The 27,977-nt window shown below is 52.0% G+C and overlaps 2 protein-coding genes and 1 pseudogene across 11 annotated transcripts in view; 1 reads left to right on the forward strand and 2 right to left on the reverse strand.

Moving 5' to 3' along the window:
• The window catches only part of PCID2 (PCI domain containing 2), a 30,957-nt gene extending 24,085 nt beyond the window's left edge, over positions 1–6,872 (forward strand). For 7 of the 9 annotated variants that reach the window (XM_012470679.2, XM_064361836.1, XM_012470682.2 and 4 more), the window contains 5 exons: positions 2,693–2,793; positions 3,696–3,769; positions 3,886–4,011; positions 5,584–5,707; positions 6,700–6,872. In XM_012470679.2, the coding sequence (XP_012326102.1) occupies positions 2,693–2,793; positions 3,696–3,769; positions 3,886–4,011; positions 5,584–5,707; positions 6,700–6,789 (515 nt within the window). In that variant the 3' untranslated portion in view covers positions 6,790–6,872. Of the gene's footprint in view, positions 1–2,692; positions 2,794–3,695; positions 3,770–3,885; positions 4,012–5,583; positions 6,543–6,699 lie in introns of all 9 variants that reach the window. The other 2 variants (XR_010337177.1, XM_012470680.2) reach the window with 2 other exon arrangements.
• A 5,353-nt stretch (positions 6,873–12,225) lies between these two features.
• Positions 12,226–27,892, reverse strand: PROZ (protein Z, vitamin K dependent plasma glycoprotein). 2 transcript variants are annotated; one of them, XM_021667901.2, is made up of 8 exons: positions 27,726–27,887; positions 25,634–25,797; positions 24,370–24,394; positions 23,154–23,267; positions 21,023–21,154; positions 20,347–20,414; positions 14,767–14,884; positions 12,226–13,034 (listed from the first exon to the last, which is right to left on the reverse strand). In XM_021667901.2, exons 1-8 carry the CDS (start codon positions 27,793–27,795, stop codon positions 12,523–12,525), a joined length of 1,203 nt encoding a protein of 400 aa, XP_021523576.1. In that variant the 5' UTR covers positions 27,796–27,887; the 3' UTR covers positions 12,226–12,522. The 2 variants fall into 2 exon arrangements, with proteins under 2 accessions (XP_021523576.1, XP_064217909.1); XM_064361839.1 differs by lacking the exon at positions 23,154–23,267 and having other exon boundaries at positions 27,726–27,892.
• Positions 13,151–13,284, reverse strand: LOC135268856 (U1 spliceosomal RNA; annotated as a pseudogene).
• Positions 27,893–27,977: the final 85 nt, after the last annotated feature.

A 27,977-nucleotide genomic window follows, 5' to 3' on the forward strand; every position in this document is an offset into this window, starting at 1 on the left:
CCCAGTATTCTAAATAAGGCACTGCATTCTGAACAACTCTGAATAATAATAGTTTCAGAGAACACAATGACTGTATTTTATTTTTAAGGTAGAATATTTGTGTAAACATGTATATATATTTTGACACTAAAGCTGATTAAATGGAAATTCTGTTGGTTGTTTATCCATCCTGGGTCTCTGAAGTGCTTGCTGGAGTCTCACAGGCATCACAGATGTCCTTTCTGAGTTAACTAAGCGTGACTGTTCTTGGAATAGAATGTAAATCATTGTTTTCTCTATTTGCCTTTTGACCCTGTAATATCTGCTGGCTATGTTGACATAGAAAATGGAGATTAGGACAACATTTAGTTCAACGACTGATTTATGACCTAAAAATCCCACCTGGAGACGACTTAGAAGCAGGGGATGTGCCCTTGGACCTGGTGTCAGAGCTCATGTTTAAACAGCCTTGCATGGTGTCTTGTTACACCTGACGTGATTGTCTCCGTTTACGTTGGTAACTTTCTCAAGAACAGGAAACCAGTCATGTCTTCTTTTTGTAATTTTTTATTGGCTGTCATCGCATCGATCTTTGTGATCTCTTCTCTTGTACTCAAACCAGACTTTAAACTCTTCAGCTGTTTGTGGAGCACACAGTCCAAAGTACATGAAGCAACATAACTTTAGGCAATGGAAGATAAATAACAGCCCTTTCATAAGGACGCTCTGTTTTTACTCTAGGCTTATATAGACCAACTCTTCATTTCCTTCCACAGTTTCTAGTAGATGTAGGGGTTTTAAAGAACGGCTTTTCTTGACTTTCTCTTTTTTTTCTTGATATGAAGCATAAAGGTAGAAGCTTTTATGTTCTTTTGGATTTTATTAAGATACTGATTTTTTTCCTTAGGATTCATTAAGTGGTGTTTTTGAATACCTAACATAGCCAGAAATGATTAGTACTATTGATGCAACATATTCATAGTGTCTGACATCTTTAGAGCTAAAAAGTTTGTTCAAGTCTATATCATCCAACCCTTTCGTTTTACCGTAAAAGAAATAGAAAGCCATTGAGAGTGTGATTTTCTGAGATTACTGAGCGATTCTGTGTCCCCAAAAAGCCAGCACTGGCCCGTGGATCTTCTGCCTTGTAGCTTTCAGAGATTTTGATTTCCATTTTACCGCTAGGAATTCCTAGAGCTCTGATTGCATCTAAGTGGATAACATGTCTGCAAAGATTGTGGTGATTTTCTTTCCTGTGATTTTATGTTATTTATGTAAGAATATTTGGAGCATCTCAGTTGTTAATATACTTTAATTTACTAATTTCACAGATTTATTCTCCTCCAGATATTTTTGACTCCAACCAAAATATATTATTTGATGCAAAATGACTAGAGTTCCCTCAGAGACAGCAGAAAAATCTCAGCTTGCATAAACTATTAGAAAATGCACTTTTTGCACATCCAGGAGAATTTGAGATTACCTTGGGCAGTAGCAAAGATCAAACTGGCAGCTGGTGGGATCTTGCAGACTTGAGTGAATCCCTGTTCCTTGGTCTCAACCCCACAGGGCTCCTGGTGGGGCAAGGCTTTGTGGTTTGGAAGGGACACTCTCGCCCCACAGCATTCACGCTCACTGTGCAGACTGGATGTTTACTGTGCCGATGTGGCCGCACAGTTTAGGAGCAGAGACAGTGGGTCTCAGTGTGAGTTCCCTCGGCCTCGACCCAGACCCGGGGCCTGCTGCTTCTGGTGACCCATTCTGCATAGGGGAGGACCTCTGCAGCTCTGAGCATCTCGTTCTCTTATATTTGGGACTTAATATCACTGTGCAGGAAGAATTACCCTAAGAGGAACATCTCACTTTCCTAATCGTTGACCCAAACCCAGCCTTAGCAAGGCCTCTTCTTGTCACCTAGGGAAAACGTGGAATCATTGTCCAGAAACCCCTGACTGTTCCCTCTGTCTTCAGCTTTCTGGCCTCAGGACAAGGCTCAGCTCCCCGGAGCCTGCCTGTTCTGAGGGTTCCTCCTTAGCGTGGGCCAAATTCTTCACGGGCCTTCCGTGTGCAGCTTGTAGGATTAATCTTGACAAGTAGAATTATTTTCATATTTTGAAGTCTATTAAATTCAAATCTGTTTTATATGAAATGGAATCCTTTTTGAATATTGCTGTCAGGACAGAATTAATATGTTATATATTATTAATAGTAAGATAATTTTTTAAAGCAGGTGGTGATTTTGATCCCTGAATTGTATGCTAAGCTGGAGGGTGGTGTTTCACTAAGTTATTTTCATTCTGTTTAATAATGAGTGATTAAAATGTATTGTGCAGGTACATTTTTAACCATGTCTTTATATTTTTCATGAATGTAGAAATCATCTGAGCAGTGTCAAACTTTTAAAATGTTATCATGGCTTGCCACATGCCCTTGACAAATCGGAATCTGTGGAATTTAGTTGATTCAGATTTCCTCTGTTAAGTAGGACTTGCCAGGCAATTCCTGGTGAATTTGGGGCTGTGGATTTTACTTAAGAAAAGTCATTGATCACAGAAATGAACCTGGGCTGGTATTTTTTGAGATAATAAAGGGAGGGGTTTTGCCCTTCAAATCAGGATGCAGTGGTAGAATATGGAGCGTGAAGGGCCTGACACGGTGCTGCAACAGTCGAGGCACGTCGGTCTCACGTGTGCTGGCTCTGCCTTCTTTGTAGCTGAGGAGTACCTGTCGTTCGCCTTTGAGCATTGCCACCGTTCCAGTCAGAAGAACAAAAGGATGATTCTGATCTATTTGCTTCCAGTAAAGATGCTATTGGTGAGTGAGTGTTACTCCGTGTTTATAGATCCTGGTGCTTTCACGAAGTTGACAGCTGATAGGTTTCTTAAAACCTAGCAGACAGTCTGTAGTTGTTCAGTCTGAGCTGTGTGTGAGCACACCCCAAAATAAAGAAGGAGCAGGCACCGTGTGTGACCCCAACCAGAGCTTCATGCCTCACGTCTCGATCCTTCTGGAAAAGCTTTCCCTGTGTCTTGTTTCCCCTGAAAGTATTTAACTCAAGAGTTTCATATTCGTGTGACAAAATAAAACAAGTGCACGTCACTTGTATTTCTCCCCTAAAACCTAAGTTAAAAGCAGTGGGTTCACAAAGAAAGAAAAACATTTCAGCCTCTCTGTGGGCATTTCATTTAGTTACCAAAATGTAGTTTTGATACTTGAAATGACTAGTAAGTTAACTGACTAATGAAAAAAGCATTACACACAGGTGGCTAAAGCTGCCGTAGCTCAGAATGGATTGTGATGGAAAAGTGCTGGTGTGGCCCTGCCCTTCTCAATTCTGACCCTACTTAAGGGACAGCCAGTTTCAAATTCGTAGCTGATTCTTCTGGAAGCTACACCTCATTCCCACGGATCGTGCTTATACTGGCATTTCTTCGGTTATCACTGTCCTCCTGTTACAGAAGTTCAGAGAGGTGTAAGAAAGTGAAGATCAAGGTCAGGAGTCACGGCATGACAAAGCTGTGCTGTACCCCGGTGTTCTCATTTCTAGGCCAGTGTTGTTTTCCTGGTTTGCTATGGTGCGTTTAATCCGTGGCCTCTGAGAAACTCACTCAGGTTGCAGTTTTCTTAAAACTTAATTCCTTGATGTGAATTTTTATCAAAGACAATTTTGTCAAAAATGAAAGCGTTTTCATTCTGGAAGATTGACTCTGTCTTAGGGTCACATGCCCACTGTCGAGCTCCTGAAAAGGTATCACCTGATGCAGTTCGCGGAAGTGACCAGAGCTGTGAGGTAGAGTATGCTGTCCTTTCTGTTTGGGGTTTTTAAAAACGCAAACCCGATGAGAGTTGATGTGATCGCTGTGTGAGAAACTCGCCCTGCTTGTGACATGCCTCCCCCGTCACCAGTGAGGGCAACCTGCTGCTGCTGCATGAGGCGCTGGCGAGGCACGAGGCCTTCTTCATTCGCTGTGGGATCTTCCTCATCCTCGAGAAGCTGAAGATCATCACCTACAGGAACCTGTTTAAGAAAGTGTAAGCGTTTCCCCTGCGCAGTTGGGCTCCCAGTGGGGCTCTCCGCAGAGCAGTCAGTCAGAGGGCGGAGCAGTCAGAGGGCGGAGCAGTCAGAGGGCGGAGCAGTCAGTGGGCGGAGCAGTCAGAGGGCGAGGGCGGAGCAGTCAGAGGGCGGAGCAGTCAGAGGGCGAGGGCGGAGCAGTCAGAGGGCGAGGGCGGAGCAGTCAGAGGGCGAGGGCGGGGCAGTCAGAGGGCGAGGGCGGGGCAGTCAGAGGGCGAGGGCGGGGCAGTCAGAGGGCGAGGGCGGGGCAGTCAGGGCGAGGGTGGGGCAGTCAGAGGGCGAGGGCGGGGCAGTCAGAGGGCGAGGGCGGAGCAGTCAGGGGCGAGGGCGGAGCAGTCAGAGGGCGAGGGCGGGGCAGTCAGGGCGAGGGCGGGGCAGTCAGAGGGCGAGGGCGGGGCAGTCAGAGGGCGAGGGCGGGGCAGTCAGAGGGCGAGGGCGGGGCAGTCAGAGGGCGAGGTCGGGGCAGTCAGAGGGCGAGGGCGGAGCAGTCAGAGGGCGAGGGCGGAACAGTCAGAGGGCGAGGGCGGGGCAGTCAGAGGGCGAGGGCGGGGCAGTCAGAGGGCGAGGGCGGAGCAGTCAGAGGGTGAGGGCGGAGCAGTCAGGGCGAGGGCGGGGCAGTCAGAGGGCGAGGGCGGAGCAGTCAGAGGGCGAGGGCGGAGCAGTCAGAGGGCGAGGGCGGAGCAGTCAGAGGGCGAGGGCGGAGCAGTCAGAGGGCGAGGGCTGCTGCAGCCTAAGAGGAGGCTGCCGTGTGGGTGGGGCCATCATCTTCCTTCCCTTGTATGGGCTGAAGTGAAGCCTCTGCCCACTGTGTCCTGGGGTCCATCGCCCACAGAGGGCGATCTGCCCACTGTGTCCTGGGGTCCTTGCGTGGAGACATGTTGAGTAGCTCAGGCTGTGCCTGGACTTCTCGGGGAGGTAAGCAGGTTCTGTGTGAGAAGACTTGAAAACATCAGCCCTGAGAGCGGCAGCCCCACGTTTCATCAGAGCACGTAGGACTGGCCACATACCCACCTCCTTATTCATAACCTACCAGCCCTCCAGCCACTCCCGCCTGCCACAGAGGCAGATGCAGAGATCATCATTCTTTTCCTCACCTCACGCGTCCTCTGAGGCTTCGTCCCAGCAGGATCTCAGTTGAGTAAACTTCAGGCAGAGGCCGCCTTTGTACGGAGCTGTGGATATCACGTCACAAACAGTAGGGACCCTGTTTCACTGAATTCGGAGACATAGCCCGTTGTCGGGTGCTTCCTGATTTGGGGTAGATTAAAATGTGAAAACACACCTTAGATGAATGAAATACTTAGAAAATATTTAAAAATTTGTACTAGTGGCTTTTTTAAGATTGAAAAGTGAAATTAGACTTAATAGCTCTTTGAGGGTATTTTCGAGTTTAATAGGTGGGAACTTTTTTACTGCTTTAGAACAGGGGCTTAGTACACGCTGCGTTTTCCCTGCTGACTCACGGTGCCTTTTCCTGGCTGTGGAGTGCTGTGTCCGGTCAGTAACCACAGTGCTCTTCTCCCCTCTTCCAGCTACTTGTTGCTGAAAACACACCAGCTGTCTCTGGATGCTTTTCTGGTTGCCTTGAAATTCATGCAGGTGGAGGACGTGGACATTGACGAGGTCCAGTGCATTCTGGCTAACTTGATATACATGGTGTGTGAGTCCTGGTTTTCACTGAAGCACCTACCCATAGCAGGATTCAGCCCAGAATTTGAAGCTTCAGTGTGGGGGTGTTAAAATTGTTAAAAGGCCTTTTGCTTTTGTTGAAGGTATTTTTTTGATAGAACTAATTTTAGCCCGGGAAATACCATTCACCAGGGCCTTAGGAGCATGAGGGGATGGATACTCGTATGTTTGCATTTTTTTTTTGAGATGGAGTCTCGCTCTTGTTACCCAGGCTGGAGTACAATGGCGCAATCTCGGCTCACCACAGCCTCCGCCTCCCAGGTTCAAGCGATTCTTCTCCCTTAGCCTCCTGAGTAGCTGGGACTACAGGCATGTGCTACCATGTCCAGCCAATTTTGTATTTTTAGTAGAGACAAGGTTTCTCCATGTTGGTCAGGCTGGTGTCAAACTTGCAACCGCAGGTGATCCACCCACCTCGGCCTCTCAAATGCTGGGATCACAGGCTTGAGCCACCGTGCCCGGCCATTTGTATATTCTTTGCCCTCGGTACATCCCTCCGTATCTGTTGATTCTCTGACGCCCCTCGGATAGCAAAATGCACAGGTGCTCCAGTCACTGACAGGATGTAGTATTTGCATGTGAGCTATGCACGTCCTCCTGCGTGCTGTAAATCGTCTCCAGGTGACTACGATACTCAGTGCACTCTGGATAGTTGTTACACGGCATTGTGGAGGGATCATGGCCTGGAAGAGCATCTGGAAGTGTTTAATACACGTGCATTTGTGTTTTTGTTTTTTTCCAAATGTTTTCAATCCGCAGTTGGTTGGATTCACGAACGTGAAACTCAGCATGGATACGGAGGGTCAGTTGTATTTATTTTTATTCGTTGTCCTCCTGCTGAACTCAACTGCGCTGCTCGTGGGGAAGAATGCTAACGCCAAATTAATTAAATCACCCAGCATCTTTGACAGGACTCTGGTCCAAAAATGTAAACTAATTTCTCTCCTCCTCTCCTCCAGGGTCACATCAAAGGCTACATATCGCATCAGCATCAGAAGCTAGTGGTCAGCAAGCAAAACCCGTTTCCTCCGCTGTCCACGGTGTGCTGAGTGTGTGCGTGGCCCTGAGGACGGGGAGCCGTCGTTTCCCTTTTGCTTGTGCTGATGAGACCTTCCGGTCCTGCGACGAGGCTCTCTGAAGCTGGGACTCTTGGAGGCGCTTTTCCCAGGGATGCTGAGGCTGAGGTTTTCAGCACACCTGAGTCAGTCTCCTTCTTCATTTGTAACTAATTTCAGCCTCATAAAAACCTGGAATTTCCTTTTTCACGAAACTCAGCTGGTTCTGGAGTCTTTGTGAAACTTCTTTGAAGGAGGCTTTGTGTGAAAGCAGCTCCGACTCTCTTCTGATTGTGGTTCCTGAAGACTGTCTTTGTAACTTTTTGTAGTTCTTTGTATAAGAAGGGTATCTGAATTTATACACATGGCACGTTCTTCATTATATCTTCCAGGATACATCTATTTTTATATATTAAATTTGAATATTTTATGCCATCAAAATGCTTGTTTAACTTAAGGCATCTTTTTAAAAGGAGGATTTAATTTGATTGAAATTTTCCAGATTTTATAGCTTGTCTGTATGGATGCTCCTCAATTTATAATGGGGTTACATCCCAATAAACTTATTTTATTTGCCTTTGCTTAGTTGGTAAAAAAAAAAACTATTTCTTTTAAAAAACCACCTTAGGTTGAAAATGCATTTAAAACACCGGCTGCTAAACGTCATGGCCCCTCCGGCTTTCCTTAACGTACTCGGGCAAAACCAAACGCAAAGGCGACTTTATTTTATAATAAGGTGTAGATACCTCGTGTAGCTTACTGAGTGCTGCACTGACAGTGGAAGCGGAAGGGCTGCACGGGCGCCGAGGCATGGCTGTCCCTGGGTGCGTCCCTTCGGCACCGTGGTGAGGTTGAGCGGTCGCTAAGTCAGGCCACTCACATGGGGCTGTCGGGGCCGCCGTCGCAAAATGCCACAGGCTGGGCGGCTTAAGCCACAGGAATGTATTTCCTCACAGGTCTAGAGGCTGCAGGTCTGACAGATGGGGTTGCCAGCACAGTTGGCTTCTGAGGAGGGCTGTCTTCCCAGCTGCACACTTAAGAATATGGTGGTATTCGGCCGGGCACGGCGGCTCATGCCAGTAACCCCAGCACTTTGGGAGGCCGAGGTAGGTAGATCACAAGGTCAGGAGACCAAGACCATCCTGGCCAACATGGTGAAACCCCGTCTCTACTAAAAATACAAAAATTAGCGAGGTGGCAGGTGCTTGTAATCCCAGCTACTTGGAGGCGGAGGTCGAAGTGAGCCAAGATCACGCCACTGCTCCACCCTGGCGACAGAGTGAGACTCTGTCTCTAAATAAATAAATAAATAATAATATGATGGTAGTCTTGCTATGCTAGAGATGGTACAGACAGAGGTGACTCTTGCCTGTCTCCACCTTTTTTTTGGTGGGGGACAGGGCATTGCTCTGTCACCCAGGCCGGAGTACAGTGGTATGAAGTTAATGCTTACCATAACCTTGACCTCTGGGGCTCAAGCAATCCTCCCACCTCAGCCTCCCGAGTAGCTGGGACCACAGGTGCATGCCACCACACGCAGCTAATTTTTTAATTTTTTGTAGAGATGGTCTTGCTAATGTTGCACAGGCTGGTCTGGAACACCTGGGCTAAAGCAGTCCCCGCCTCCTCAGCATCCCAAAGTGCCGGGATTCCAGGCATGCGCTCCCTGGCTCTCTTCCTCTTATTGGACCACAGTTATGTCGGATTAGGACCTCACCCTATGACACACGTAGCCTTAATTACCTCCTGAAGACCTCTCCTCCAGGTACAGTCACATTGGGTTAGGACTTCAATGTAAGACATTTGGGGGGACACTGTTCTGTCCCTAGCACTGCCATTTTTCAGAGTGTGCACGTTTCCCCTATTTATAAAAAATTTACTAAAGAAGAACACAAACTACATTAGCTCATCTTTGCGAAGTTGCCACGTTTGAAAGCTGCTCGTGTGAGGAGAAGCTGTCCTACAAAGTGCAAATCCCTCCTGCTCACTCAGGCCGTGCAGTACAGGACTCACTGTGGGTCCTTCCTCAGTTCCCCTCGATGCAGGAACTGCCCGGGGCCTCAGCGGCGCTCCTCAGCTTGCTTGGACATCTGCTCGTTTGCAGTTTCACTGGGGCTGGGACGGGACATTTGTGGGCTCTTCTGGGACCTGAATGGGCCCCTTCATAGGTGACTTGTTGCCATGTGTCAGCAGTGCTGGGTCGGCTCTCCCGTGGGGCTCAGCAGGGCTGTGGTGGGCTCCCCATCCCTCTCCACACACGGGGAGCTGGATTCTGGGAGCACAGATCCCAGCAGAACCAGGGAAGCCAGATCCCTTTTATGCCCTGCTCTCCTGAGTCCCACCTGGATTCCAGCTGCGGGCTGCCACACGCACACATAGAGATGAATGCAGGAGGGCGAGCGCCTGTGCCTGTGGACTTCATGCCAGGGATCCTGGTGACCCACAGAGCTGCTCCCCACAGCAGCAAGGTCCTCAGCGCGTTACTCACAGCAAGTGCCTCCTGTGTCCTGTGGCGCAGACACAGTGAACTCACGTCGATGGAGGCTTTGGGCATGCATCGTGTGTCCAGCGGGGCCCTGTTCTCCTGCAGTGCTGGGTATGGAAATCGGATCTTCCCTGACGCTCAGTGTGGGCCTTGAACATCCTTCAACTTTTGATGTAAATGATCTTCTTACAGTAATTTGAATATTGGAATTTCTAGCAGCATGCCTGAATTTCATTCTGGATTTAATAGCGGTCAACATTTCCGGGTAACGTGCTGAACAGTCCACAGTGACACCTAGAGTCAAGGACGGCCACTTTAAGGTGCATGGCTATCCCTGACGACGAAAGGAACAGCCTCAGTGTAGGCGCCTTTAGTCTACCTCTTGGTGTTCAGGCCTGTATCAGTTGGTTCTCACACTGCTATAAAGAACTGCCCGAGACTGGGTAATTTGTATAGGAAAGAGGTTTAATGGACTCAGTTGCACATGGCTGGGGAGGCCTCAGGAAACTCACACTCATGGCAGAAGGGGAAGTGAGCTTGGGAAAAACTGCCGCTTTTAAAACCGTCAGATCTCGTTAGACTCCCTCACTGTCAGGAGAACAGCATGGGGGAAACTGCCCCGTGATCCAATCGCTTCTCAACACGTGGGAATCACAATTCGGATGAGATTTGGGTGAGGACACAGAGCCGCATCACATCCAGGCCTGTATCCAGCACGGCCACGTTCAAGTTCACAGGCGCACACAAGGGCACGTGTCTGTGTTCGCGTGGACTCAAATACTGGACTTCACCCCTGCCCAAGCGTAAACGAGTTTGGTCCTTTAAAACGTCATCACGGGCTGGACATGGTGGCTCTCACCTAGAATCCCAGCACTTTGGGAGGCCGAGGCCAGTAGATTGCTTGAGCCCTGGAGTTTGATTGCAGCCTGGGCAACATGGCAAAATTCATCTCTGCTGAAAACACTTAGCTGGGCCTGGTGGTGTGCACCTGGAGTCAGGAGGCTGAGGTGGGAGGGTCGTTCCCCACACTCCTGCCGTGGGCGGCAGACAGAGACCCTGTCTCAAAAAACCAACAAGAAAAACAGAGTCGTCATAGCAAGCTTCCCTTTCCTTGAGTTTTGTTGGGTTTGTTTCTGCTGTGGTTCTGTCTAAAGTGCCGGTAGAGGAGTGCTTTCATTTAGAAGACCCGCTCGTGTCTCTGCTGACCGTCTGGGCCTGCAGCTTTGATTGTCCCTGACTTCATCATTATGCAGGGAGGGGCTTCCTGCGCTTTGCCTCTGCCCAGCTGGGTTCGGAATAGTTTTCAAGCAGGGCTTCCACTCTAGTCAAGCCAAATTCGTAATGGAAGTACCAGAAGCAGGAGTGCGGACATTTCTGCAGCAGTATTTACAGAAAGCCTGCCATATTCATTGGCTGGTTTAAAAATCATGAGTGGGCATTTAAGGCAGTGACTAATTACCTTATGTTAGCTTGAGAATAATACAACCGAACTTCACTAAGACTTTAAAATTCACCCTAGTGAATTTTAAACTGCTGTCCCCATTAATTTGCCTTAAATTACAGTGTTGCTTTTTGCCAAGTTCCTTTCAGAGAAATGGGCCATTTCATCTACAGATTGGAGAAAAGAAGTTTAATTCTGGGGTTAAAGCGTAAACAAAAGAGAGTGTGCTGAAGAACAGTACGGCTTAAAGCCCAGGTCGCCTGTAAACTCAGGAGGATAGCTGTCCACCTGCATTTCCAATCCCCTTTTGAAAAGTCCTCTCTGCTCTTCAACGACGCTCTACTGGCCACGGTGCCTGCAGCTGGCCCTGGCCCTTGCCCGAGCTGAGCAGACCTCGCCCACCCACCTGCAGGCAGCCTCTGCGAACTCTGTTGCTCGAGGACGCCGGGGGAGAAGCAGCCGTGCCCCTTCCTTAACGAAGTCAGAGTTAACATGTGAACATTCACGCCATTTCTGTCCATTTCAGTGCAAATTCAGACCCTGCTAGGAGCTCCGGTCTCCGGGAAAGCCTCACGGCGGGCGGGGTGGGGGCGGTGGGGGGGTGCCGGGCTGTAGCTCTGTCCTTGGTAGTCACGTTGCAGCTGCAGCCTTCGGGACAGCAGGTGCTCACTGTGACTCCTGGTCTGTTCTACAAAATACCACAGACTGGGTGATAAACAGCAGAAACTCAGTTCTCAGATCTGGGGGCTGGGAAGTCCAAGATCTGGGTGCCGGCAGAGGCCCGGCAGATTTGGTGTCTGCTGAGGGCTGTCTCCAAGGTAGCACTTGCTCCAGCGTCCTCGTGCGGGAGAAGGGATGGAAGGGTCTGGCAGAGCCCTCATGGCCTAGTCACCTCCTGAGGGCACCACCTCCCCCATACCGTCATCTTGGGGTAAGTTCCAGCTTCGGAGTTTTGAAGGGACACACTCCAAGCCACAGCAGTGCTGAGCGCCGCCCCAGCCGCCCATCAGCCCATTGGCGAGGTGTGGGATTCCACCCTGGACGACCCTGAGGCATGAAGAGCTGGAGCAGTTGTCCAAGAGCCACCTGGCGGGATGAGCAGAGAGCTGAGACTCCAGTGCTCAGCCCTGACCCGGGCCTGGGAACCTTCTGTGGGAACCGTCCCGGAGATGGGCAGGTACACAAGCCCACGATTCGCCGGCCTGCCTCCTCAGCCTCTCGTGCTCCCCGGCCCTTTCCTCTAAGGCGCCTCTCTAGGGAGCCCCAGGATCGTTCTCCTCCTCCATTGCCAACCTGCTTCTAGCGACTTTTCCCGCACTAGCCACAGTCTCGGTCACAGTGGCAACCGGTGAACCAGCAGAGTCAGGAGGTCACTTTTGGCTGTAACTGGTGATTGCTGGCCGCTTCTGCACGAGAATACCCTCGCCTGTGTGCAGGTGGGTGGCCACGCCCTGAGCACAGAGAACACTGGACTTGAGGGCAAGAATTTCAGGAAACCAGGCTGTTTCACAACTGACAGATTATCTTATTTTATTATTTAGTGTATCTCGTGTTTTCTAAGGTCTCTACTGAGATAAAGAGTTCCAGGGAAAGAAAGATCACAGCGCTCGGTAAACGACCCAGCTGCTCTGCTGCTCCGTGGGCTGAGCGGGTGGTCGGGGATGTGACAGTTGTCACAGATGCTGTGACCTGGCATGTGGTGAAGTTTCAGCGCCACCTCCCACCCCCCCGCCGCCGTGGTGGCAGTGCAAGCTTGGAATCCCACTTCAGATTGTGTTCTTTCTGGCTAGCTGAGTTTTGCTTACTTTATCATCTGTTTAAACCAGAGTGAGTACCTGGAGACCTTGGTGACGAGGACTGTGTGAGCCTGCCCTCCTGCTGGCTGTGCGCCCAGGACCCCCGTGAGGAACCAGGAGCCTCTGTGCTCTCTGGTGACCACACTTCCCTCCATCCAGTGCGCGGCCGCCACGCCGCTTCTCTCGCAGTAGGTCCTGGTGGTGACAGTCACGTTCAGGAGCTGCCCGCACTCCTCCCCCTCCACAAGTGTGACCGGCAGCGTGGTCAGCGAGTTGCCCAGGTCAGTGCCGTTGTGGGCCCAGCCGCTGAGGAGGCCCCTGGTGCGCGGGATGAGGACGTGCTCAGCGAAGTCCTTCTCCGCGGTGCACACGGGGAGCCCTGCGCCTGGGCACTGGAGGGGCCGCTCCAGCTCCAGCAGGGACAGGTCGTTCTCCCCAGTGTCCGCGTCGTACCGCATGTGCACGTGGGCGCGCTTTACCTTCATCACCAGCGGGTCTTTGCTCGTTCGGTTAAAATCTGAAATCACGAACCATCACCAATTCTTTACAGTCTGACTTTCAAGGTGCCATGATATTCAGGAACACACTTCTCTCTCTCTTTTTTTAATTTTTTAAAATTTTTTTCATTTTTTAACTTTTATTTATGCAGTCGAATTTCCCACATTTGGGGAAATCGCAGGGGTCAGCACATCCGGAGTGCAATGGATAAGCCTCGCCCTGGGAAAGCCACCTCCGTGATCACGGTGTCTCCCCTGCCGGGTAGGCACAGGAACACGCTTCTCAGTGAGCCACCTGAGGAGGGAGGGACCGCCCCTGGAGGACCCGCAGGCTCACTGCCCTTTCGGATTCCTCGGTGGACGGAAAGGCCACTCACAGATTGCACCATTGCAACCAAATGCCCCAGCATTCAAAATAGTCAAGGTAAGTTCTTCTGTTTTGGAAATTACAGTGGGGTTTAGTGAGATGATTGTAAAGTAGGAAGCACTGATGGGGAACTTCTCCAGGCCAGTCAAATGTTGGCTGTAGAGAGGTGGGCTTCAGGTGACTTTGTTCACTGACAAATATTTAAGGGCCGGGCGCAGTGGCTCACACCTATAATCCCAGCTCTGTGGGAGGCCAAGGCAGGTGGATCACTTAAGGCCAGGAGTTTGAGTCCAGCCTTTCCAACATAGCAAAACCCTGTTTCTACTAAAAATACAAAAAATTAGCCGGATGTCGTGGTGCACGCCTGTAATCCCAGCTACTCAGGAGGCTGAGGCAGGAGAATCAGGAGGTTGAAACCAGGAGGTGGAGGTTGCAGTGAGCCAAGATCACACCACAGCGCTCCAGCCTGGGCCACAGAATGAGATTCTGTCTCAAAAAAAAAAAAAAAAAAAATTAAAGATGAAGAGTAATATTTTTACTCTTCAAATAAAAAAAACCAAACTAAATATTTGGTTTCAACCTCCTGATTTATTTTGAGTTGCTTCAGAGTCATTATAGAGCATGTTGACAGGTTAATGTGGAACTTTGCAGACTCCCGATGGGATAGAAACTACTGTGGGTTTAGATAGCTAAAGAAATAGGCACGTGGCTGGGCGCAGCGGCTCACGCCTGTGATGCCAGCACTTTGGAAGACCAAGGTGGATGGATCACCTGAGGTCAGGAGTTCAAGACCAGCCTGGCCAACATGGGAAAAACTCATCTCTACTAAAAATGCAAAAAAAAATTAGCCAGGTGTGGTGGCAGGCACCTGTAATCCCAACTACTCAGGAGGCTGAGGCACGAGGATCACTTGAACCCGGGAGGCAGAGGTTGCAGTGAGCCCAGATCGTGCCACTGCACTCCAGCCTGGGGGATAGAGTGAGACTCTGTTTCAAAAAGAAAAGAAAAGAAAGAAAAGGAAAAAGAAAAGAAAGGCACAGATAAGCCAATGAGAAGGCTACGGTCTCAGCCCAAGTTCTCAATTACTGGGGGATTCCAGCCCCATTCTTCCAATTTTTAGCCAATTACTCATCTCTTATGCCACGACTGTTCGATCATCCCTTGCTAAGTGAGGGCCGGCACCTGCCTGACACCACGCCCAGCTGTCGTGCCGGTATTTTACGGATGCTTCCTGAGTGTATAAGGATCTCAGTTTTATTGACAGTAAATTCAGTTCTACGTTGCATTAGAAAGAAACATTCCAGTTTTAAAATTTTCATTTCATTCTGGCACAGGATAGCTTATTTCCAATGTGATTTTATAAAAATTCATGATAAAATACTTACATGTTTTTACACTAATATTCCTGTGTGACAGTGAACATTTTGCTGTTGTCAATACAAAATTTTCTTGTATTATAACACCACCACAGAAGTCTTTTCCTTCAGAATTTGTTAGCTTTACCTTTAAAAATCAAAACAGACAAGAAAGAGCTGGTGACAGTTTGCAGGATTGGGGGCAGCAAAGTCCACCGGTTCGCGGGATGCACTCGGAAGGCAGACAGCCGCATCTGACTCTTGCCCTGGCACTCCAATGGCTACAGGATTGTTAGCGAATCACAATCTAAGCTTCTACTTGCTCAGGGATTAAAGGGGGCTGGCACTTCCCCTCTTGGCCACGGCGAAGTAAGAGTGATGACATCTCCCTTCCCACCTGAAGCAGAATACCCACAAAATCTATGGAATCATGGTCTTCGGGGACCGTAATCCCCAAGAAATGACTGTCCCAGCTACTGTCCTGAATTTCCACGGTGTGGGATAGGACGGGGCATCTCAGCTGGAGCCCCGCCGACTCCCTGAACTGCAGAGAGAGAGCTGAGAGCCCAAGGAGGCCACCGTGGCTGGAGTTTGCAGAACAGAGTCCGGCAGAGGAGAGGGCTTGGTAGGGAACACCGGAAGATGGCTGCATGCTAGCAATTTTCAGCAGAGCAGTGGTGATCACATGTGTACGCGGAGACTACTTATGGCCAGGGAAGAGACCACCCAAGAGGGTGAGAGGGAACCGTGCTGGACACTCACACAGGCTGGGTACAGCGATTAAAGTTAAAGCATCCCTGACTCGGGGGACGGGGCAGGATGCACAGGAGGGCTTCGCCTCAGTAGTCAGGATGACTAGCTGCAGACTGAGCTGCCTTGGTCCTGCCCAGCACATCGTAAGAGCAATATCCCAAAACATGAACACATTTCCAGCTTAACTGCATCCCAGAACAGTAACCATGTGTACGTGTAGAACACAAAACATCCAGCACCTAACACGATGAAATTCACCATGTCTGAAAATCCATTACGGATCGCCAGGCATACAATGAAACAGGAAAACGTGACCCATAATGAGAAGAAAGATCTCCCAAAACTGTTGGCACTCACAGATGTTAGCAGACAAGGACAATTAAACAGGGATTGTAACTATGATCCAAATATTCAAGAAGTTAAGTAGAGACAAAAATATATTTTTAAAAACCTAAATTAAAGTTTTGGATGGCAGCTACAACGTATGAGGTTAAAAACCCACCGGCCAGGATCGGTGGCAGATCGGACACTGCAAAAGAACAGATTTATGACCTGGAAGACATCACAACAAACGATCAAAAGTAAAACACAGAGAGAAAGGAGATTTTTGAAAAATGAACAGACCATCTCTGAGCTATAGCGTTCAAAAAGTTTAAGATACATACAGAGTCCCAAAAAAGAGGAGGGAGAAGAGAAAAAATATCCGAAAATAATGGGCCAGACACGGCGGCTCCTGCCTGTAATCCTAGTACTTTGGGAGGCTGAGATGGAAGGATTGCTTGAGCCCGGGAGTTTGAGACCAGCCCGGGCAGCATAGCAAGAAATTACTACGTGAAATTTAAAAATTAGCTATGTGTGGTGGTGCACACCTATGGTCCCAGCTACTCAAGAGGCTGAGGTGGGAGGATCACCTGAACCCGGAAGGTTGAGGTTGCAGTGAGCCATAATCACACCACTAGACTCCAGGCCAGGCAACACAGTGAGACCCTGTCTCAAAAAAAAAAAAAAAAAGAGAAAATTATGACCAAATATTTTTCAAATTTGATGAATGCTATAAACCCACAAATCTGAGAATCTCAACAAACCTGTGCATAAGAAACATGAAGACAACATCAGAAAGATACAATGTAAACTCCTCAAAATCTGTGATAGAGGCAATCTTAAAAAGTTAAGATGAAAACGCATTTAAGGTCTTAAAAGTGCCACGGGAAAGGACGTGTGAGGAACGGCAGCAGGGTGACCGGGGCCGTCTGTGGCACGAGGCAGACAGGAAGGCCGCGGGGCAGGCCCAAGTGCCGAGGGCACAGGACTGCTGCCAGCCTGGGGCTCTGTGCCGGATGCAGTGCCCTTCAGAGATGAAGGTGAATAAAGACTTCTCCAGACAAGTGCAAGAAGGCTTCTTCCCCAGATGCCTCACAGCACAGCAGATATCAAAGGAGCCCTTTCGGCAGGAGGGAAACGATGCCAAAACAGACAAGAAAGAGCTGGTGACAGTTTGCAGGACTGGGGGCGGCAAAGTCTACCGGTTTGCGACATGCACCGGAAGGCAGACAGCCGCGTTGAAGGTGCAGTGGACTGCGATACACTAAAGATGCCTTCTCCAAACCGCGACGCAACCACCGACAAGAAGCAGAGAGGCTAAACCAGCGAGGAGAGGAAACAGAATCATAACAAGATGCTGTTAATCTAACAGAAGGCAGAAAAGGGGGAAAAGAGGAGATGAGAAAAAGGAAACATAGCAAGATGATAGCTTTAAACCTCAACGTATCGACAGTCACGATAAACGCAAAATGGCCACAGACCCCAATTAAGAGACGGGGATTTTCCAGACTGGATAAAAATAAAAGCCAATTATATGCTACCTATAAAACATGTACTTTAAATATAAGATTACTAAAAGGTTAACTAATAGGTTAAAAGTGGAAGAATGGAAAAGGTAAGCCATTGTAACACTAATTACTAGAAAGCTAAAGTGTCTGTGTCATTATCAGACAAAGGGGATTTTAGAGCAAACAGTATTACCAGGAGTACAAACGGAGAAAACGGGAAGCTATTGGAAGGATTAAATGAAGTAAAGCATGCTCCCGCGGAGTGCAGGCGCTGGCTCTGGAAATGTTACGTGCTGTGGTCTTCGGTCGTCCGATACAAGGGAAAATGCCGAGCAGGGTAGAACAGAGTTCTTCAGCTGCACGTGGCATCGCTCCTGGCACTGTTTACGGGTTTAGGAAGGATAGCTACCACTCGCCGGATCCCTGCTGCCAGTCAAGAACATTATCTGTGATCCTCACTGCAACCCTAGGGTGAGATCCTCACTTAAAGGTGGATAAAGCCAACTTTGGGAGAAGACGGGTCTTGCGCCATCAGTCTGCCAGACTTTTGCTTAAATGCAGTGGAGCCGACGGCCAATTTCTTCCCTCGGATGTAAGAAACAAGGAAGTTCTAAAGTTAATCTTCAGCGCTACATCCTGCTAGGTCACTTGATTATTCTCCTTTTCAAAGTTTGTTTTAGGAAAATTCCACATGTCAATTCAGTTAAATAACTTCAGAACAGTTTATGGTATTGAAGTGAAAATCTAACAGTACGTAGCCTGCCTGAGCCAATGTCCTGTCCTAAACACACCAGCTATGTTTAGAGAATGCCGCCTCCCAGGTTACATGGCGCTTAGCCTGGCAGGTAGGAGCGCTACGGCTGCAACCGGAACCCTGCCCTGTCTTGCAGGTGACAGAGCCAGACCCTGTCACCACGTGTGGAGGACCACTGCACGCTGGGCCCCGGGTACCAACCCTCCACGCACTCGTGGGGCACACGGCGATAGGAAGAACTATCTTAGAAAGCCTGGGGAAGAAAGGGGATAAAAGATTGAGAGGAAGCTCGCAAAGCTGATGATAGCTCGTTCCTGCCTCCATCCCCGCCTTCCAACGCTCCGTCGGCTTTGCCTCCCTCCAGTCTCTGCCTTTCCCTCCTGGAGCTGGGTAGCTTCAGTCCTTCAGCCTCATCCTGTTCTCTGCCCATCCACACGGCTGCCGGAGTGAGTGTGCTGGGCAGAGCTGTCTAGTAAGAATTGGGGTAAAGCCAGGCACGGTGGCTCACGCCTATAATCCCAGCACTTTGGGAGGCCAAGGCGGGCAGATCACAAGGTCAGGAGTTCAGAACCAGCCTGGCCAACATAGTGAAACCCCATCTCTCCTAAAAAATACAAAAATTAGCCAGGCGTGGTGGCAGGCACCTGTAGTCCCAGCTACTCGGGAGTCTGAGGCAGGAGGATCACTTGAACCTGGGAGGCAGAGGTTGCAGTGAGCCGAGATCGTGCCATTGCACTCCAGCCTGGGCAACAAGAGCAAAACTCCATCTAAACACACACACACACACACACACACAAACCTCAGGGGCTTGTTCCTCTCAGGCCCTCACAGAGGGGGCCCCTGAGGCTGTGCCATCCCCATGGCAGCCACACTTGGGTTCTGAGCATTGTGGACGTGAGGGCTGTACCTCAGTGTAAATTCACACCAGATTCCAAAGATTTCGTGTAAAGGGAAAAGGCAAATACCTCAATAATGTTTATATTCATTACATGTGGAAGCATTGACACTTACATTGGGCTAAATGTCATCAAAATTAATTTCACATGCTTTTACTTACATCACTGTGGCTACTGGAAAATATGAAATTATATATGTGGTTTACACTGTGTTTCCATTGGACAAGGCTGTTCTGAAGCATCTACTCAGGCAGAAGGAGACAATTGTGTTAGAGGCTGGAAAGGCAAGGAAAGCCGAAAATGGTTAAGCAGATCAAGGCCAATGTTGGTATAAAACCGCAATAATAAAAATCGTAATATCCGTTTTGTGAAGCTGTACAGAGAGCGAGAAAAGAATAAAATACTGGCCAGATAGCGAATGGACCAGAGGTTGCTGCGCTGGGAATTAAGTCTGAGGAGGGAGAAATGGCTGACTACGTATGCTAAATAAGGGTGTTTATGTGTCAAGAGTGACCATGAAATAAACAGAAAGTGAATGATTAGGCCGGGCGTGGTGGCTCACGCCTGTCATCCTGGCACTTTGGGAGACCGAGGCGGGTGGATCAGTTGAGGTCAGGCGTTCGAGACTATCCCGGCCAACATGGTGAAACCCCGTCTCTACTAAAAGTATAAAAATCAGCCGGGTGTGGTGGTGCACCTGCGGTCCCACCTACTCAGGAGGCTGAGGCAGGAGAATCGTTTGAGCCCAGGAGGCGGAGGTGCGGTGAGCGGAGATTGGACCACTGCCCTTCAGGCTGGGCGACACAGCGAGACTCCATCTAAAAAAAAACCCAAAAACCAAAAACAAGTGAGTGGTTGACTTCTAAATCAGCCAAGCGGGAAAAGGAAGAGCACAAAAACGAATGCCAAGCTAGAGAAACGAAGTAACAGCGCTAGACCACCAGTCAGGCCGGTAGCTGAGAGCGGAGCCGGTGCCTGAGCTGGGCCCAGGCTGTCCTCAGCCTCCGCGGTGACGCGCAGGTCCCCAGCGTGGAGCAGCCTGTCGCTGAAGTGCGTCCCAGACACGCCGTGACTTTGAGATGTTCGGAGAATGACGTGGTAACAGTTTGGAATTGCGCAGGAAGGGCCTTCGGGGCTGTAAGTAATTCTGTCCTTCTGTATTTGGGGCGAACAATGAAGACAGCTGAAGTTATGAGCTCAGCAGTAGAAAGTGCTTTGAAGTGTGCAGAGGTTAGTCAGCGAATACAGTCAGAGCCCACCCAAGTCAGGATGCCCGATTCACTTAGTCGTTACGTTTCTGTTTAGCAAAGAAACGGAAATGGCAAGTAAGGTGAAGGCCGCAGCGATAAACGGAAGCACGCGGAGAGCGCTGTGTCACCTGCCACGGGACGTCCTGTGGATCCTGTGCGCTCTTCCTGGAGGCCAGCACCCCGCAGGCACACCGGTCTGCATTTGTGGCATCAACAAGGGAATAAAAATCAGTGCCTTCCCGGCGAGAATCGGACTCGGTCTACGGTGCTGGGCGCTGCGTAACTGGGTCTACGGTGCTGGGCGCTGCGTAACTGGGTCTACGGTGCTGGGCGCTGCGTAACTGGGTCTACGGTGCTGGGCGCTGCGTAACTGGGTCTACGGTGCTGGGCGCTGCGTAACTGGGTCTACGGTGCTGGGCGCTGCGTAACTGGGTCTACGGTGCTGGGCGCTGCGTAACTGGGTCTACGGTGCTGGGTGCTGCGTAACTGGGTCTACGGTGCTGGGCATTACAATCTTGTCTTCGGCGCTGATGCACGTGCAGTCACTGGCACAGACGTGGAGCAGAGGGAGTTAAACCACCCCTCCCTGCACTCACGGCTTAGCGCAGAGTGGTCCGGGCAAGCACTCGTGACAGGAATTGCACTTTCTAGCATTGCCACTGCTCCGGCGTGGAGACCCGACCACCTTCTGAGTCGTGGCAATTCCTCATCACAAATCTGTGGGCTTCACCCAATGCTACAGAAGGAGGAAGGAGGATGTGGACGGGTGGACGGTACGGAGGCCGCTGTGGTCTCAGCACTCACCGTGGGGAATGCACCGTCTGTGGTCCTCACCAAGCCTGTAGCCCTGAGCACAGCTGCACGTGTACGATTCCTGTCCCGGGAGGCAGAAGTGTTGACACCCATCAGTCCGCTCTGGGTGACATTCATTTTTAGCTGAAAAGGAAAAAAAACAAAAACAGAAAGAGAAAGACTAGAAACACGAGCTTGCAAATAGAGTCATTTGATCACAGCCTTGCACAGAGTTCTGGTATTTTGGTCCCTGCGTTCTCATTCTCTTCAGATTGCTGCCCTTTGTGTGACAGTTTCCCACGCGTCCGTGTTTCAGGGAGGTGCGTGTAGGTCAAAGACTCGGTGAGTGACAGCACTTCTATTTGTCCTTAGAAAACGTGGCCCTGGATGTATTTCCACAGGGACTGGAATCCGTGCGCCTGTTTTTTCTGCCGGCTTGCATTTCCCATTGCAATGGCTGGTCCTTTTAAATTGCTTCTTCAAAGAGTGGATGTGGGATGGGAGGGGGTTAGTGTGACATCGATGGTGGCTGAGCAGCTGGGATGGGGGCTTTCCACCAAGAGGGAGAAGATTAAGCAAGGGGCACGTGGCTGGGCGCGGTGGCTCACGCCTGTAATCCCAGCTCTTTGGGAGGCCGAGGCGGGTGGATCACGAGGTCAAGAGATCGAGACCATCCTGGTCAACATGGTGAAACCCCGTCTCTACTAAAATACAAAAAAATTAGCCAGATGTGGTGGTGTGTGCCTGTAGTCCCAGCTACTCAGGAGGCTAAGGCAGGGAATCGCTTGAACCTGGGAGGCAGAGATTGCAGTGAGCCAAGACTGCACTACTGCACTCCAGCCTGGCGACAGAGCGAGACTCTGTCTCAAAAATAGATAAATAAATAAAAAGTTGGGGGGCACGTGGTGGGTGAAGGTCAGAGCCTCCTTTGGTACGTGGTAAATTCGGGATGTCTGCGAAGGCACTAGCTGGGGCATCCAGGAGGCAGATGGAGCAGAAATCCGGACTTGGGAGGAGAGGGCTGGGCTGGAAGGAAGGTTTTCCCCAGAGAAACGGGCTCCAAGCTGCCCAGTGGCGCTGAGGACGCAGCACATGTGTTGCTGTGGCTGGAGGTTATGGACGCTGACCCTTGGCTACTCAGGAGGCTGGAGGTTATGGACGCTGACCCCCAGCTACTCAGGAGGCTGAGGCAGGAGAATCGTTTGAGCCCAGGAGGCGGAGGTGCGGTGAGCGGAGATTGGACCACTGCCCTTCAGGCTGGGCGACACAGCGAGACTCCGTCTAAAAAAAAACGAAAAACCAAAAACAAGTGAGTGGTTGACTTCTAAATCAGCCAAGCGGGAAAAGGAAGAGCACAAAAACGAATGCCAAGCTAGAGAAACGAAGTAACAGCGCTAGACCACCAGTCAGGCCGGTAGCTGAGAGCGGAGCCGGTGCCTGAGCTGGGCCCAGGCTGTCCTCAGCCTCCGCGGTGACGCGCAGGTCCCCAGCGTGGAGCAGCCTGTCGCTGAAGTGCGTCCCAGACACGCCGTGACTTTGAGATGTTCGGAGAATGACGTGGTAACAGTTTGGAATTGCACAGGAAGGGCCTTCGGGGCTGTAAGTAATTCTGTCCTTCTGTATTTGGGGCGAACAATGAAGACAGCTGAAGTTATGAGCTCAGCAGTAGAAAGTGCTTTGAAGTGTGCAGAGGTTAGTCAGCGAATACAGTCAGAGCCCACCCAAGTCAGGATGCCCGATTCACTTAAATACCTTGGCAGGTATTTAAGGATATGTGTTTATGCGCTTTCTGTCTTCCCTGTCTGCAGAGTCTCCTGCTGGGGATCTGACCCTGAGGATGCCTGTGTGTGACCCCAGCCTGTGAGCAGATCGTGAATGGTGGAGGCGGGGTGGGGAGGAGAGGAGACCACGCCGTGAAAAGTATGGGGGGCCCCCCGGAAGGGAGGGCAGCTCAGAATGCAGCCAGCGCTCCGGGCCTGGTTTCCGGAGGAGAATCTGGTTGGGAGGAGAGGAATCTACTGGGGTGAGCCGAATCGCAGTTCACACAGGCATTTGCTTGTCTACACCCCAGGAGGGGCCCATTAGGACCCTGGCCGAGGGTGCGAGGGAGGCCCTTGGGGGAAGGGGACGGCCGGAGCCTCACCCAGCGCACAGTTGATGCCCTCGTAGCCAGGGGGGCAGGAGCAGGTGTAACCTCGGGTGCTGTCCTGGCAAGATCCGTTGTGGAGGCAGGGCTGGGAGATGCACGGGGAGCCGCCTGCAGGAGGAGGATGGCGGGGGGCTGGTGGTGGTGGCAGGGACGGAGACCTGAGCGGGAGGAGGATGGCGGGGGGCTGGTGGTGGTGGCAGGGACGGGGACCTGAGCGGGAGGAGGATGGTGGGGGGCTGGTGGTGGTGGCAGGGACGGAGACCTGAGCGGGAGGAGGATGGCGGGGGGCTGGTGGTGGTGGCAGGGACGGGGACCTGAGCGGGAGGAGGATGGCGGGTGGCTGGTGGTGGTGGCAGGGATGGGGACCTGAGCAGGAGGAGGATGGGGTAGGGGGTGGCAGGGACGGGGACCTGAGCAGGAGGAGGATGGGGTGGGGGGTGGCAGGGACGGGGACCTGAGCCCGCTTGTGCTGCTCCCCATGCCATCACCCGGCCCCGAGGATACGCCTCGCTCAGGTCACAGGGCCGGGCTGCCGCTACCTCCTGCTCCGTTGTCGGTGACACCTCTGCGTCCACCTGCGGCCCCTCTGTCCCGCCCGCCGGCCCCTCTCCAGCCTCCCAAGCCTCTCCCTCTTCCTTCTGTGGCCAGTTGTCCCCGTGCCTGTCTGGTGGTGGCTGCAGGTCTTTCCTTACTCATTCCCGGGTGGGTCCTCACCCTGGCCTCCCCCAGCCCCGTGGGTCTCCGTCTATGTCGCTTCTGTCCCGGGTTAGTCTGCAGTTGCCCACCCTGAGCTCCTCCCTCGGGAGCAGTCCCCTAACCAAAGTCGTCTCCATCGGGGCTGTCACTTTCCAAATGTGAGATGAGTTCTGACCCTGCTGCAGCGTGAGGCTTCCCGGGAGCCAGGCGGCTGGAGGAGCTGCTCTGGGGGGGCCCGCCTGGCCCAAGGCCCATGCCCCTGGGTGCCTGGAAACTACCCAGACGCTGGGCAAGACAAACCAGGCGCTGCCTGTGGCCCTGGCGGCAGAGCCCGGGGGCTTCCTGACCCTCATCCTTGGGGAGTCGGGGCTGTGCCCTTCCTTGGCAAGACATTGTGGGTCCTGGAGCCAAAGGCTTGGCATGCCCTGGTCTCAGGGCATGAAGTGTCCTCAGCCCACGCCCTCACCTCACCCCGCGGAATTAACACTCCGAGGAGATGAAGGAACCCACTTACCCTTATACTGTCTCCAGAATTCATCCTTTAGAGTCAAAACACAAAAATGTTACAAATGGGACATTTGTTTCTCCATATTCTTTCCTGTAGATGAACTTGAAGGTAAGAAAATGTTTATTCACCTAATGGGACAATATTGGTTGAAACGAACAGCGCACAACTTTCCTGTCTGTTTTACCGCCTGTTTGTTGATGTTAAATGTATATTAACTCAATGTACCTGTAAGACAATCTTACTCAACGTGTGCTCACCACCTGTTTAAGGAAGGGCGGTAGTCTGCGATGCAGCACGAACCCGCCACGCACGGCTCCTGATGTGGCCCTTCCCTCCTGGGGCCACCCTCCACGCCACCCTCCACAAAAGCACGTGATACAGCAGAAGTCACACCACCTTTGCATTTGTTACAAACAGCGCAGGTTTTAAGGATATCTATGTGTGTAGGGAGTGGGGATGCTCAGTTTGGAGACAGAGTATCTAAAATTAGGAGAATTATTCAGGCTTAACGCCTAGGAAGAAAATGTGTAAGAAACGGTATCTCCCAAAATCATATTTGGACTTCTGACAACCTGAATCATAACTAGTGCATTTACACAATTTTCACTACCAGGAAGTTTGAAAACTGAAATTTAGGGCAAAATACTTTGAAAAATTTTTATACTTTTCACATGCCTCTAGGATTTCTCTGAGTTGCATTAAAAATGGTCTATTTCGGCCGGGCGCGGTGGCTCACGCCTGTAATCCCAGCACTTTGGGAGGCCGAGGCGGGTGGATCACGAGGTCAAAAGATCGAGACCATCCTCGTCAACATGGTGAAACCCCGTCTCTACTAAAAATACAAAAAATTAGCTGGGCATGGTGGCACGTGCCTGTAGTCCCAGCTACTCAGGAGGCTGAGGCAGGAGAATTGCCTGAACCCAGGAGGCGGAGGTTGCAGTGAGCCGAGATCACGCCATTGCACTCCAGCCTGGGTAACAAGAGCGAAACTCCGTCTCAAAAAAAAAAAAAAAAGGTCTGTTTCATAAAAGTTCTCATATAGAAACATTAAAAACTATAGTAGAGAAACAGGTCAACATTTAATTTAGAATCAATTTTAAATATTACTATGGTTATATGTAAAACTGGAAACTCTTTATCAGACATGCTACTATTCTGAAAGTAAGCAAACAGCTAATTAACGGAGCTCAGCCTCTGAGAAACGATGTGCCCCGTGCCAGCAGAAGTCTGCATAATGAGGAAGCCCGTGGCTTGTGCTGGGGGTACATACAGTGACCGCGTCATTTTCAAACACTTCTCGTGCTTCTTCGTAGACACAGATTTCTTCATAACATTCTTTTTCCAAGTTTCCCTCGAAGAGTTCCTCCAGAAGATAGGAGCCCCCACGCTTCCACCGCACCAGAACGTCGTTTGCTTTTGAGGCCGGGAGAAATACTACAGGCAGGACGAGAAGGCGGGTGACCGGGAGCACGGGGGCCCCGCTTTCCAGGACCGCCCGCTTCCACCCCGGCCGGCCGCCAGCCTCAGCCCCGCGGTGTCCACAGGCTCTCAGGGAGCTTGCGTGGGGCCCTAGGGGCCCCCGGGCTCTCCCTGCCCTCGAGGCGGGCAAGCACCTGATCTTCCGGGCCAACGAACCAGCCTCGGATCGGGGCAGAGAGGCCACGGGCCTGTCAGGAGAGTGGAGGAGGGCTCGGGCCAGGTTTGGGTCGAGTGTAAAGGAAGGCCGAGCTGGAGACAGAGGCCACCGTGCTGAGAAGTGGGGACCGCGAGCGATCAGCCCTGTGCTGCCTCTGTGCTCAGTGTTTAAGGTCTTGATAAAGCACAAAAAGAAGAAACGAATCGATTGCACCAGGCTCTGCGATTCCCAGGAGGAGAAGGCTGGCCAGTCGCCCCGCGGCAGTGGCCCCTGAGCCTCTTCCCAGCTGAGGGCCCTGAACCGCCTTCTCTCCTGCTCCCCAAGGGTCAAAGCCTAGGCCCTTCCCCTCCTCCCTCCCTCTCTCTCAGTGCAGCCCGGCCACGGTAAGTGCTGGGAGGGGTCACCCTCTCAGGGCGGGAGACCATGGGACTAGGGGCACTTTCAGCTTTCCCGGACGTCTGTGCAGGCAGATTCAGGGTGGGGTTTGTGTCTCTCCCTCCAGCGAAGTGGCTGGTGGTAGAAGGGTAGCGGGGGAGGGGCAGGGTGGTGGGCAGGCAGGGTGGTGGGGGGTAGGGTGGCGGGGGGTAGGGTGGTGGGCAGGCAGAGTGGTGGGCAGGCAGGGTGGTGGGGGGTAGAGTGGCGGGGGGCAGGATGGTGGGCAGGCAGGGTGGCGGGGGGCAGGGTGGTGGGCAGGCAGGGTGGCGGGGGGTAGGGTGGCAGGGGGCAGGGTGGTGGGCAGGCAGGGTGGCGGGGGGTAGGGTGGCGGGGGGCAGGATGGTGGGCAGGCAGGGTGGCGGGGGGCAGGGTGGTGGGCAGGCAGGGTGGCGGGGGGCAGGGTGGTGGGCAGGCAGGGTGGCGGGGGGTAGGGTGGCAGGGGGCAGGGTGGTGGGCAGGCAGGGTGGCGGGGGGTAGGGTGGCGGGGGGCAGGATGGTGGGCAGGCAGGGTGGCGGGGGGCAGGGTGGTGGGCAGGCAGGGTGGCGGGGGGTAGGGTGGCAGGGGGCAGGGTGGTGGGCAGGCAGGGTGGCGGGGGGGTAGGGTGGCGGGGGGCAGGATGGTGGGCAGGCAGGGTGGCGGGGGGCAGGGTGGTGGGCAGGCAGGGTGGTGGGGGGTAGGGTGGCGGGGGGCAGGGTGGTGGGCAGGCAGGGTGGCGGGGGGCAGGGTGGTGGGCAGGCAGGGTGGTGGGGGGTAGGGTGGCGCCAGGCAGGGTGGTGGGCAGGCAGGGTGGCGGGGGCAGGGTGGCCGGGGGCAGGGTGGTGGGCAGGCGGGGTGGCGGAGCAGGGTGGCTGCACACTCCAGGCCCTGCTCCCTGGCTGTGTCTTTTTCTCAAGACTGAGCACTCCTGCCGGCCCTGCCAAGGCTCTCTCTGCCCACTCTGCGGTCTGGGCTAGGCCTGTCCCGCTCCCTCCATCCTGTCAGGTGCCCGGCCCAAGCCTGGCCCCCCTACGCTTCACCCCTCCCAGGCCTTTCACTGCTGAATCTCCCGCACACACGCTTCTTTCCATTTGGGCATCTCTTGGGAGGACCCCAAGTGACACCATCCTGTCCCAAATACTTGTCAGCAAATGATAAAGAGTCAAGCAGCTTTTTCAGGGAGGGGAATTAAGACAAGTCTTAGCACTCAGGGCTCCTCCGCCTCCTAGAAAAAGCGTCATCTACAAATTCACCGTGGACTGCGTCAAGAAGGGCGCAGTGCGGGCACGACAGATGGATAAGCCAGACGCCTACCTGAAGGTGCTGCACGATGCAGGGCGAGGACCAGGACCAGGCCCCGGAGCAGCGGGACGCAGCCTGCCATTCCCACCCGGAGCACTGGGATAGGGCTGCAAACGGCCAAAGTCCAGGCTGGGGGAGGTGCCCGCAGCACAGCTGCGTGCTCCCCTCCTGCAGTTTTCTGTTTGAGGCCAGGCAGAGAAATGAACTGTGGAGGTTCAGAGGGCCCTGGGAAATATTTAGGGAGACAGAGAGCAGAGGGTAAAG

Source organism: Aotus nancymaae, unplaced genomic scaffold, assembly GCF_030222135.1.
Source record: "Aotus nancymaae isolate 86718 unplaced genomic scaffold, 86718_ANA_hifiasm-v0.15.2.pri h1tg000044l, whole genome shotgun sequence".
NCBI lineage: Eukaryota > Metazoa > Chordata > Mammalia > Primates > Aotidae > Aotus > Aotus nancymaae.